At 39.2% G+C, this 13,523-nt stretch overlaps 1 protein-coding gene across 1 annotated transcript; it reads left to right on the top strand.

Annotated features, from left to right (window-relative positions):
* The first annotated feature begins 330 nt into the window (after window positions 1-330).
* On the top strand, window positions 331-12,622 carry adamts15b (ADAM metallopeptidase with thrombospondin type 1 motif, 15b). Its single transcript, XM_055196228.2, has 8 exons — window positions 331-1,593; window positions 4,844-4,976; window positions 5,570-5,737; window positions 6,055-6,338; window positions 7,121-7,298; window positions 7,380-7,555; window positions 10,175-10,350; window positions 10,579-12,622. Exons 1-8 carry the CDS (start codon window positions 676-678, stop codon window positions 11,348-11,350), a joined length of 2,805 nt encoding a protein of 934 aa, XP_055052203.2. The 5' UTR covers window positions 331-675; the 3' UTR covers window positions 11,351-12,622.
* The last annotated feature ends 901 nt before the right edge of the window (window positions 12,623-13,523 follow it).

The raw sequence follows: 13,523 nt of genomic DNA, 5'->3' as shown, positions 1-13,523 counted from the left end.
AACGAAACTCTTCCCTTTGGGGTACTGTGCACTCTTTAGGTTCAAATGTGTACCTTCTGAAAGGGGAATCACCTCAGTTTTTATACCTTTTTTTCCTGAAAGTTCTTATCTCACCTCTTCATATAGTGCAAAAATAAGAAAAAAATAATAATTTTTACATTTTGAAAAATTACAAATAAATATAAATGCTAACGAAACATACAGCAAACGTAACCGAGTGTAGCTATAAGTGCCTCTAATTTATTTATTAAGAAAATAATTTTATAAGAAAACCTTTACAAGGTAATAAGAATTGGGTTAATTAAAAATAATGACGTTTAAATAGGCCTATCCTTCGCCTCATTTGCTGTGTAATGCACACATCTGTGGCTGTGCATATTGCAGAGTGGGAGGAAACCTCTGAAGCGCGCCTGCATGGGGTTGATGCGCGTAGTGTATTTAGAGACAGAAGTGGCTGCGGTGCTCAGCATGAACCATGAGCTTTTATCTGAACCCTCCAAAAACTCTCACCACAATCTGCAATGTTTACATATGAGTCAAAAAAACTAATAATAAAAGAGAGCGCTGGAGGAATGGCGATGGAGTTTAGTGGCAATCTTTAATTCTTATGACGGATTTACAGAGCATCACAGTGTGAATTACACTTTGAAGGATATTTAATCACCACCACCAACGATGTCGTTTTTCCCATTTTTTTCAGTTTCTCTCCTGAACATGCTGTTCTTAACGAAAACATATCTCTGTATGGAAACAGATTTTTGTGAACCTGTGCGACTTGACCGTGAGAATTTCCCAAGTCATCTCGAGAGACTCAGCAAAGAAGTTGTTGTTTACAGAATAAACGCTTTTAATCAGGAATTTTATCTCAATCTTCAACCTGACTCTACTTTTTTGGCTCCTGATGGCAGCACATCATCTTTAAACGATTTTGCTGAGTCTGATCTTAAAAGATGCTTTTACTCCGGTGATGTTAATTCAGACAGCAACTCATATGCAGCGCTAAGTCTCTGTCGAGGGCTGCAAGGTGCCTTTACTTTTCACGGAAAGCAATACTTTATCCAGCTGAGGTCCATGAATACATCAGAGATCTCAGATGATGCTGAAAAAACGCACATCATCCGCAGAAGACAAATGCATGCGCACTCAACATCAAGATGCGGAGTTAAATCAAACCAAAACGTCGTGGAGTCATTGAACAAGTACAAACATTTTAAAGGGCTTACAACGAACGGTACTCTAACTTTATTAAAACACATGGGTCGATCGAAACGATTTGCCTCCATACCGAGATATGTAGAAGTCCTGGTTGTTGCTGATGAATCAATGGCGAAATTTCACGGGGACGATCTGAAGCATTATATTTTGACGCTTATGTCTGTCACTGCAAAGATGTACAAACACCCCAGCATCTTAAACTCTATCAATATAGTGGTTGTGAAGTTTATGGTGATTAACGAGGCTGAGAAAGGACCCAAGGTATCCGGTAACGCGGCGTTAACATTGCGCAACTTCTGCACCTGGCAAAAGAAGCTGAATAAGATCAACGACAAGCATCCAGAGTATTGGGACACGGCAATATTGTTTACTAAGCAGGTAAGAAGGGATGCTGCACACATCTCTGAGATACCGGTATTATAGGTGTCGAGTAGTTTATTTGCGCATATGTTGCAGCAACTTGATTAAAAACACTTTGCTATAACTGCTGACATGACGTAACATCTGGACAGCACATATTGAAACATTTGAGGAAATATGTCAAAACTAGGGAGTGCCCCTAAAACGTATATGATTCCAGTGTAAACTTTAAAGTGCGCCATCTAAAAAGTTGAGAAGAAGACCTTGAGGTTCCGTGCCAACAGATTGAATCTATTATTGTCTCAAATAAACGTAATGATTCAAGTCAGCCGTCGTTAAAATTATATCCGCAGACGGTCGATGTACCTGCGCTGCACCTGTTGTTTGACCTTCATTGACTTCAGGCTTTCGGTGAAAAAAATATATTGCAAGCTGTTTTGAATACAGCTTAATATTTTTAGAACACGTGCCACAAAATAGCTATTTGTGGGGGTAAACAATACACATTACAGGCTCTCCTGATACTGATTGGTCAGTTTTTTACATGCCAGGGTCTGTTCCCGACAACCGCTAAATATGATAACACCCGCCTAATTAGGGGAATTTCAAAACATTTTGACAGTTACCACTTATATGTTTATTACATATTAATGATTGACTGTGCTGTTTGAAGTTTGAATTTGTAAAAAATAAGCTAAATATAGGCTAATTAATGTTGCATTTGATGTACATTATCTCTAATTTAATGTCCAAACATTGTGCACAGTATGTGTCGTTTGTCACTTCCCTCAAATAGCAGCGTTTGCTATTCGGCTAATTAGCGCCCCTACCGGTAGTAAGCTATAACAGAAACTTTAGCCTTAAAGGGACACTCCACTTTTTTTGAAAAAAAAACAATGCTCATTTTCGACCACCCCTAGAGTTAAATATTTGATTCTTACCGTTTTGGAATCCATTCCGCTGATCTCGGGTCTGGCACTCGCACTGGCCGAAAATAGTCTCTTGCTATTGAAAGTAACCAAGGGGACTATTTTCAGGCAGTGCATAATATCACTACGCCTGCTGCAGCCATGTTACATCAGCAAAGTCCTTGATTATATGCTAGAATGAGAGTATAGTCACCATGGGGTGAGAATGGGTTGGTATAGTTCCTAGCGATATCTGCCCAGAAAATCGCAATTTATAATTATTTAATTATTTAATTATTATTAGCGCAATGCTAATGGTCTAATCAGATTCAATGGATTGTGCCAAGCTATGCTAAAGGTGCTAGCGCCAGACCCGGAGATCAGCTGAATGGATTCCAAAACAGTAAGAATCAAATGTTTAACTCTAGGGAGCTGGAAAATGAGCATATTTAAAAAAAAATTGAGTGTCCCTTTAAAGTCACAATGAAATGGGAGTAGCGATTTTCATACTTTCCCTGTCGTCAATTATATTAGCTCCTGAAATAAGCAGATAGGTAGGGTGGGAGTTACATTCCAAGTACTATTCAAGTTTTTAATTTTAATTTCATTTTGATTTTAATGTTTCATGTAGTTTTTTTTCTGTGTAATACGCAGTTCTCATAGCCAGTAGCGGCCAGTGACTTCTTTTTCGAGGGCGCTCGATGCGAAGCTCGTTACAACATGTATGTTGCCCATCATGTGTGTGGTTCATCATGTCAAAATATGTGATCGGTGCGTCAAGTGAGCCTATGTGCATCACGTGTCTTGTCAAAATAAGTGCCTGCTGCAGACGTGTTTTAAGGATTTATGAGAAAAGAGACGCTCGCATTTGCCAGATACTCGCATAATCTCATGCATAATCACGGTTTACTATTAAGTGAGTGTCTTGCGAGAATTGTGTGAACGTGAGCTTCTCTTTTATCATAACACGTTTTGACGCGTGTGCAGCAGGCACTTATTTTGACAAAACACGTGATGCACATGGTTCACATTATGCAACAAACACATATTTTAAAAACACGAGAAACACACAAGACACCTTCGAACACATATTTTTGCCCCTTGGAAGAGCAGTCATGAGCCGCCATTGCTCATAGCTCAACTGGTAGAGCATTAGGTGCACACATACTAATATAAGGGGGCGTGCACACCAACGCTTTTACGCCCGCGGCCGGCGCATGTTTTTAATTCATTTCAATGGAAACTCTGCGTTTTTAAAATAAGCCAGCAGCTAGCGGTTTTCTTCCGCGCTGAAAACCGGCGCCCGGAGGTTTTTCCGCGCTCAGCGCTGAGCACCGAGAGTTGAAAGATGTTCAACCCCGGAAGAAAAGCTCCGCTCGTCAACGTCAGCCCTCACACGGCCGCCCAATCACACTGGAGGAGGGGCGGGACATTACCACAGCAACCAACCGGCTCGCAGCTGAAGTATCACAGCTACCAAAGCACTCAGCTGAAGAAAGCTGGCACTCAGCTGAAAAACAGCTGGTATTCGGCGGCCTCAAGGCGTTTTCAGCCGTGTTTAAAAGTTTTGGTGTGTCCAGCCCCTAAGTGTGCATTGTCCAATGCATAAATCTAAAAGCAATTTTGCAAATAAGGAAAATATTAGCTAAATGATGGGTAAGGAATAATGTAAAAAAATCACACATCACATATAAATGAACCACATTTTGATTGGTAGTGATGGTCAAACATAATTTCATCACAAGACACGCAACATGACACTGTTGTTTACTTATGCCAGCTAGAGGGCGCTTAACCATTACCATAACTATAGATTGTATTAAGCAGCTTGCATAAATGACATCTGGGATCTTATTTTTTTTGGAGGACAGCCTTGAACTTAATGTAATCTCGCAGCCAGCTCATCTTACACCCTGCTCCTAAAACGTATGGGAAAGTGGTATCATCTATCCTAAGACAATGTTGGAATATATTCAGATTTTCCAGATGTAACCCCCTAATGGTCCCAGGTGGCAGCACTATGTGTTCTCCATACTTCCATCTGTCCTCCTAACAGTGTCGTAACTACAGCAGTTTACAGGCATTCTTGGCCACCCTTGCTGGTCAGCACAACCCTGGGCTTTTTAATTACTTGAACAGCCGATGTTCTTGTAATAAATTGGAAATAGACAGAAGTTTAGATGCACAGGATCAGATTTAATCATAGATTAAAGCTCTACGTGAAAGGCCACTGTAAAGCGTTGAAATGCAAGTTAAATGATGGCATGCTGGCTGTCAACACATTACTGAAATAAAGCAGAAGCACTTGCTTGTTATGTCATTGTCACAATGTCATCGCAACATGATCATATCTTTCACAGGACCTGTGTGGAGCCACTACATGTGACACTCTGGGTATGGCTGATGTTGGCACCATGTGTGATCCCAAGAGAAGCTGCTCAGTTATTGAGGATGATGGCCTCCCATCAGCTTTCACTACCGCACATGAATTAGGTGAGGACTCTGTTTAGTTTAAATGGCTTTTCTTGAGATAATAACATCAAAAACACCTCACGCAAGAAGAAGTGTGACAAGCTGAGCGTACAATCCTGTGAACATTGTAAAGCGGTGGGCCGTGATGTGGTGAACACCGCCACGCCTTTGACAATCTGTCTGTGGTCTATTTAAGTTGAATCCTTCAGTCTGGTGGATTTTGACAGAGGCGTCTCACTAAATCTCTGATTCTTTCATCTTTAAACATGACTAATGTAAGTGTTAGCTGTTTCAAGAAAAAAAACCAGTCAAGGCCTTATTGCTAATGAATAAAACAATGACAACAGCAATCAAGAGTTTTCCCCATCTCTTGAACCTTCTGAAAACAAGGTTCTAATAAAAGACAGATGGGAAAACATTAGCAGATGCCGAAAGAACCCTTCATGTCGGGAGTGGTCCGTCAGTGCCATCCTTTTACAGGCCTATAAAATAGTTTATACATAGCTGTATATATTAGTCACACATAATATAGACAGAGACACAACATACCAACAGAAATGAACATGACGGATGAATGGATGGTTTTGGTTAACCTGTTTTTGGCATTTCTGCAGGTCATGTCTTCAGTATGCCACATGACAACGTCAAGGCTTGTGAAGATGTATTCGGAAAGTTAAAAGACAACCATATGATGTCCCCCACACTGATCAACATTGACCACATCAGTCCCTGGTCTGTCTGCAGTGCTGCCATCATCACGGACTTCCTGGATTCTGGCCACGGTTAGTTCAGCTGCTCTGTTGAAATCCACTCCGTCATCCCGTATTATGTGCATCTCATCCGTGATAAGTTGCCAGCGATCATATGCTTCCTGGCATTGCTGTTTGATGTAAAATGGTACAGCTAAGACTGTATTGACACAGTCAACAAAGTTAATGAAGTAAAACAAATATACTTTGAATAAAAAAAATCAACACCATATCAAAAACGTATGCTGTGATGTACAAAGACAAGGTGCAACAAAAACATGTGTATCTGTACAGGTAGGACTTTAAATTAATAAAACAATTTGCACTACAAAGTATTTTTTGCTCTCCAGGTGACTGTCTGTTGGATCAGCCCCAAAAGTTGTTGTCTCTTCCCGAGGACCCTCCAGGTGTCACCTACACGCTCACCCGTCAATGTGAGCTGGCTTTTGGCTCGGGATCTAAGCCATGCCCTTACATGCAGCCCTGCACCAAACTATGGTGCACTGGGAAAGCTAAAGGACAGTTGGTGTGTCAGACTCGTCACTTTCCTTGGGCCGATGGCACGAATTGTGGAAGCAACAAGCTGTGCTTTGGGGGGATTTGTACTGATAAGAAAAATATCACAACGGTTAAGGTGAGTCCTTCCACAACCTGATTGATGCGAAGTTCGTCACAACATTTATGTAGTCCGTCATGTGTGGGTCGTAATTTTAAAATATGTGTTTGGCATGTTGAGTGAACCTATGTGCATCACATGTTTTGTCAAAATAGATGTCTGCAGACGCGTCTAAAGGGTTTATGATAAAACAGACGCTCGCGTTTGCCAGATACTCGCATAATCTCATGCGTAATCAGAGTTTACTGTTAAGGGAGTGTCTTGCATGTATTTTGTGAATGTGAGCATCTCTTTTATCATAAACGGTTTTGACGAAACTTATTTTGACAAAACACGTGATGCACATGGTTCACATGATGCAACAAACACATATTTTGAATTTGCGCCCCTTAAAAGAGCAGTCATGAGCCGCCACTTTTGACTTGCAGGGCTCCAAACTGCCACCAAAATTTGAGAGTGTGCCACTGAATTTTACATCCAGTCGCACATGTGCGCCCAGTAAATTTGATATTTTTTGTGATGTGACACTGAAATTGAAACAGCACATTGTACTTTCTGCATCTATCATCAAAGTATTTTATTATTAATACAGTGGAAATAAGTTAAAATGTGGAAATTTGGTTAGCATGTTAATTTTCGGTGTGTGCCCCAAAATTTTCTGGTTGCGCCCCTAAAATTTTCAGTTGGGGGCCACTGTGCTCCTAGTGAAAAAAGTTAGTCTGGAGCCCTGACTTGTAAATTCTGTGACCAGCAATTTCAGCAAAGATGTAATAGCTTCTGAACATTGTCTGTTTCTGCAGGTAGATGGCCGATGGGGTCGGTGGGGTCCCCACGGTCCATGTTCCCGTACGTGTGGTGGAGGGGTACAGCTGTCTAAACGGGATTGTAACAACCCTATCCCTGAAAATGGGGGCAAGTACTGCCAAGGACTGAGGGTGAAGTATCGATCCTGCAACTTGGACCCTTGTAAAGACACAGGTAAATTCTGTTTTTTTTAAAGAAATGTTCAATATAGATTTTCTTAACTCATTCCCTAATCACTGATTCATTTATTCATAGGAAAGAGCTTTCGAGAGGAGCAGTGCGAGGCATTCAATGGCTTTAATCTGAACACTAACAGACTCAGTCCTTCTGTGGTCTGGGTCCCTAAATACTCTGGAGTCTCTGTTAAGGACAGATGCAAGCTTATTTGCCGAGCCAATGGAACTGGATATTTTTATGTCCTCGCGCCAAAGGTTCGTAAACTGATATATTTGCATAAACATTGCTTAATTTAGAGGTCGGGCTGTTTTGAAATGAGTGATTCACTTAAGGAAAATGCTAGAATGTGCAGTTCTTTATCTATGGGACGTTCCCTTTTCAAAGCGAACAAGAGACTTGTAAAAGGAATGGTGGGATCTTATCTGTCAGATATGGCCGTGTGGAGTGACATAGTACAGGGCTGGTAAAGAGTTGCTTGTCACGTTATCTCTGTATCAGCTGCACTGTATCCGCTTGCAATACTGACATAACTAATTCTGACTGAAGCAATAAACCAGGACAGGTCAGATTTCACAGTGATTTTATATGATGCAAAGCTTTTATGAAACTGTAGGAACAGCGACGATAAATCAATGTTTAATAAATAGATTTAGCTTTATCGGAGTAAACTGTTTTTCTAATTTCCTAACTTGAAGCTATTTGCTTTTTTCCAAAACAATATGGTTTACTTATGTAATGTGCATAAATGTATTAATATACACTGTAAAATATGCGTTGTTGTTGTAAACCATGCTTTTCATTTACAGCATGTTCTGGGTTAATTTAAAGTCCCCCGTAGTCCATAATTTTATCACTTATAATAGCAAATATAAAAGTTTGAGCCGTCACAGCAATTTCTTCATGCTTTAAAACAGCTTGAATGTAACTCTCTCCCTTGCCTCATTTAGTATAGGCGAAGCTATGAATATGCAAATAAGTCCCCACCCTCAATCGCACAGCTCAGAGCATAGATATAAACATGCAAATTAGTCCTCGCCTCCACTATTTCGCACCACATTGGACCATAGATATATATGTAAACAGATGCTACATTCCGCAGTTTCAGACACATAACTGCATGCAAAGTCCGGTTTCACACAATGCATTCGTGAACTGCGCTTTTGCAGCACTATAATCTTTTGGCGCTGATGTTAACAGGTTACAGCACTCACCCTGCATGTGTGAGTAGCACGTGTGAGCATCACAGAAGCAGAGCTGAAGCAGCTGTGCTGCAGTCGTTTCAGTGCCAAGTTTACGCGGCATCCATACATAATATGTATGAATTACTGATCCACTCGTTCAACTGTGATGATGTGATTGCTTACATGTTTGTGACAGGAAAAACAAGCCAATTTCAAACCGGGTGAATGAGACTGTCTTCGGAAAATTCCAATTTTATGGAAAAAATATTTGGCAATGGTTTTAAATTATGCATTTGAACACAATTTATTAAGAACGCAAAATAGACATCGGTTGGGTTTGTTCAGCCTGATCTCACAGGAATTTGTACGTATTTTACGAGTTGGCTAATTCACATAAAGTGAATCCAACAAAAACGAAAGATTATTAGAATAAACATGAAACCCCACTGCTAACAGGGGCAACGTCTCAGGGGCAAAAGCGAGTCATACAGAAATGGAAGAATGTGATCGTATGAATTAATACAAATTAGCCACCTCGTAAAATACATACAAATTGCCATGAGATTGTGTTGGTTGGTTTATTTTTTTCCAGCCATGGGTTTTTTAAGTGTATATTAATATTTACAGCTGGGTGATTCTCACGAAATCCAGATTTAGAAGGTGTCCAGCATCACAATTTTTAAAAAGCCCCTGAAGCCTATTTTTTTGCACAACTTACTATAATCATTATTTTTAGAGTATTTAAAAAATATTTCCTATAGAATTATTTACTTTTTTAGATTATCATTATCAAAAATTATCAATACCGCAACATGATATTACATTAAATATATGCATTTACAAACTCATGTTTCGGTAATGAGAACTAAAAAGTTGTCTTGGTACTATGACAAACAAAATTTTAACTTTTATCTGGAGAGAAAAAATAAGAACTGCTTACCTGGTAGCCATCTTGAGTGTCACAGTCAATTATGTCCCTTCCAACAATTAAAAAAAAAAGTTAGTTCATTGAGGGCTTAAACAATGATTGAAAATTGTTGCGGAGGATGAGAAAATTGGTCTAGTACACATTTATATTTCTTATAATTGTCTATACATTTACCAATGATCACCAAACACCACATGTTTCTTTACTGTAAATGTTTATAGTATAACATGCACTGAAGCTTTTTATTTTGTAGATTTTTTTAATGATTAAATTTCCAACCCAAATCCAGTCATGGACACATTGCGGTAATGAAAATTTTCCCCTTAAATGTGGAAAAAAACAACAAAATAGGTTTTTATGATGGTTTTTTTTATGATAGCATTTACTTTTATTATCAAAATGTTTCATGACACCTCGCAAGTCTAATTTCGCGAGAATCACCCAGTTATGTTTGTAGTCACTTTACAAAGGCTTGAATGCAATCAAATGCAAAGTGTATTCATTTTTTATTTCATTTGACACAACTTTATTGTCAGAAAAAGTCTGAAATATGTCCGGCGTTACAGCATGTACACTCACTATTGTCACACAGAAGTCTTTTTCTTACACAATTTAAACTACAAACATGCAAACCTCTTAATTTCTCTTTCATTAAAGCATTTTACAGGAATGTACAGACACTCAACTTTACACCTTTAAGCAATTTAAGTTGCCATTCCTCAGTGTGAGGCATGTGGTTATAGTAAATGTTTTCTTTGTGGTAGGTGGTGGATGGGACACCTTGTTCCCCTGATACTTCAGCCGTCTGTGTTCAAGGAAAGTGCCTCAAAGCAGGCTGTGATAGCAAGCTGAACTCCAACATGAAGTTTGACAAATGTGGTGTATGTGGCGGAGACAACAAGAACTGCAAGAAAGTGTCTGGAATGTTCACAAAGCCCATGTAAGTGCCAGGTGTGCAGTATGTTTCGACAGTGTCAGGGCCTCAACATGGGACCTTTCATCCCTGTTGCAGTGCAAAAGGTTGTGGGTTCAACCCCAATTAACAAATGTATAGATTTAAAGCACTGCAGGTCGCTTTGGATAAAAGCATCTGCTGCATGTCAGTTAAAAGCATTATGATTTATTTCTTGTATTCGAGTGTTTCTAATTTTTTATCTAATTTTTTCAGAAATGGATATAACTTTGTGGTGACTCTACCTGTCGGAGCCTCAAACGTGGACATAAGGCAGCGAGGTTACCGGGGTTTGGTCAGTGATGACAACTATTTAGCAGTGAAGAACATTCATGGCATCTATCTCCTCAATGGAAACTTTGTGGTGTCAGCCACAGAAAAGGACATCATTGTAAAGGGAAGCCTGTTGCGTTACAGTGGAACCGGCACAGCAGTGGAAGTGCTGCATGCATCGAGACCACTAAAAGAGTCTCTCACTGTGGAATTGCTATCCGTGGGAAATATGACTCCTCCCCGGGTGCGGTATTCCTACTACCTGACTACGGGAAAAAAGGAGGACAAGATCTTAAAGAAGGAGGCGAAGAACCCTATGCAGAATAGCGTGTTGGAGGACAGTAATAAAGTGGAATTGAAGAAAGCAGCCAATCAGACGCCCTCTTATAAGTGGGTAGCCGCAGACTGGAGTAAATGCTCGGTTACTTGTGGAAATGGGGTCCAAAGCAGACTGATACAATGTTTGGACACAGATGGGAAAACAGCCACACGTTGTGACACCACCCACAAACCCAAAACCATGATGGTGTGCGGCGACCCCTGCCCGACGTGGAGCATCGGTGAGTGGTCACCATGCTCTAAAACCTGTGGGAAAGGATTTAAGAGACGTCCGCTGCATTGCGTAACTCAGACAAGGGTGTATTTACCTAGAGACCGGTGTTCAAGCAGAAAAAAGCCACAGGAACTGGACTTCTGCATTGTTCAGCGCTGCTAGTGACCATTTCAGACATTTTGGCAAAATGTTTATGTGTTTGTTTTCTCCAGTGTCTCACCTTTGCAAAGAGAATAACGTCAAAATAATGGGGATGTGTTTGGAAGATGCAAACTGTTTGACTGATTTATGTTGTAAGGTGCCGTTTAGATATCGCCTACCTCGAAATCGACATTGTTTTTAGGGCAGCCAAATAACGCAGACCACATGAAGTTAGCTGAAAGGTTTTACAAGTAATACATGACCTTCAAGTTGTTATGGCAAAACCAGAACGATTGCAACAGCATCTCTGCATGTGGTTCGTAGATGAAGTGAGCATATCCAAAATGTGGGTTTGTATTTAGACTGTATAAATATATGTGAATAATTTGATCCAAATGTGAAGCATTGTATGCAAAATAAGGCAACTTGGTCCATGCACTATCAATTTTGCATTCGTATTTTGAGCTGAGCTAGTATAAATCACTGACAGTACAACAAGCAGATACTTTTGTGGTAATTTACCATGAAAAAAAAGAGAAAAGAGAACAGAACCTGCAGTAAACAGATATTCACAGATATTAATGTTAAAATTGAAGTATTAAACTTGATGTGCTATAATGGTGCTTCACACAAAGGGATAAAACCTGTTAATATTCAAATTTATCACATCAGCTTTCTATTATACTATTAAAAAAATCATTGGTTGTCTTAATATTCTAGTAAAATGTGTATTTTATGAGAGGTTTTAATGTTGAAACAGCCTGGTACTGCAAATGATTTATACATAAGGCTATACTATAGTAGTTTTACTAAAACTAGATCTGATATTAAAAAAGTGATGTCTTTATCTTTTTTTTTATGAAGTCAGATCTGTACATTTGCCGCCTTCTGACAGTTTAATCTATCAAATCTATCAAATATTGTTTTACAGGTCAATTCCCAGAATGATTACCCATAATGCAGCTGCTATAGCCACTGTAAGTGTAAAATCACTATGTTTCTTAGATAGACCATTAATGGTTTTGTTGTAGGTGTATTAGATCTATTTTCTGCTGAACATATGAAGATTTATTGTAATATTGTAAAAATATTGCCTGTAAACAAGTTGTATTGTTCTTATTGCTAAGCTTTAGAGAAATGTCTCATCTATTCAAAACGAGGATCTATATTTTAGTTTTTGTCCTTGACACCTCTTTTGATGTTAATGCAGCAAAAGGCACTTATCTTTTTGTATTGAAATCCATTGTATACTATGTATACATTCATTGTGCACCAATAAATACAGAAATTACATTAACCGTTTTGTTAATGCTCCGGCGAAATGTGCATGCATGTATACCTGTGTCCGTCATGCCTTAAACTACTTAAAAACTTCTCGTGATTTCATCTTTACCAAAGGCCGGATGAAGCGTCATTGACAATTCTGATGATACAAGTGTTTCCAGGAAAATAAAGCCAAAAACTGACCACCTCATTGATAATCCTTGGCTTTTGTTTAAAAACGCTTGGGCCACACAGAATCTGCTCAAACCCAAATGCTTTGTTTAGTAAATATTTTGGCAAATTTGATTAATGATGTCCGCTCCGCTAAAAATATTTTACCGTATGTGACTATGTATGTGATGATGATGGGATTAGGAGCATCAATGTATGAAGCAATGTGCATATTTCTAACAATAATCACAATGTATAAAAGAACCTGTGACCAAAACATTATTCATTCTCCAAATGTATAGGGGCGGTTTTCTGGACAGGGCTTACCCTAGTCCCAGACTAAAATACATATTTGATCTGCCTTAATTTAATAACACCTTGTACTGACATATATTACTGACACTGTTTTGTCTCAAGATAGGGCTGTCACGATTATGACTTTTGGCTGACAGTTAAATGTCTAATAAATTGTGAGGATTATGACGATTAATTGCCTGTTTAGGGCTTTGCCGATTATGACAATTAATTGTCTGTTATTGCTTTGACATTTCATTCTCATAATTTTTTGTTTGTTCATGAAATAATTTTCACACATGATCCTACTAAGGTCATATTAGTAGGCTACTGGACCACATGTCTGTAGTGGCTGCAAAAAAAATTATTCCTCATGCTGCGTTTACACCAACCGCGTTTCAGGCCTCAAAATCGCGTCTACCGCGCCTAGTTTGCCGCTTGAACAGTTTAAATGCATTAAGAGGCA

The sequence above is a fragment of the Misgurnus anguillicaudatus genome, chromosome 24 (genome assembly GCF_027580225.2).
Source record: "Misgurnus anguillicaudatus chromosome 24, ASM2758022v2, whole genome shotgun sequence".
In the NCBI taxonomy this organism is placed as follows: domain Eukaryota; kingdom Metazoa; phylum Chordata; class Actinopteri; order Cypriniformes; family Cobitidae; genus Misgurnus; species Misgurnus anguillicaudatus.
This window is presented reverse-complemented; position numbering and strand designations above follow the sequence as displayed.

Excerpts from the sequence above, each read along its gene's own strand:
- adamts15b (XM_055196228.2), top strand. The coding sequence starts at position 676 with ATGTCGTTTTTCCCATTTTTTTCAGTTTCTCTCCTGAACATGCTGTTC. Across the intron at positions 7,299-7,379 it reads GGACCCTTGTAAAGACACAG|GAAAGAGCTTTCGAGAGGAG; the intron begins GTAAATTCTGTT and ends ATTTATTCATAG. Across the intron at positions 7,556-10,174 it reads TTTATGTCCTCGCGCCAAAG|GTGGTGGATGGGACACCTTG; the intron begins GTTCGTAAACTG and ends TCTTTGTGGTAG.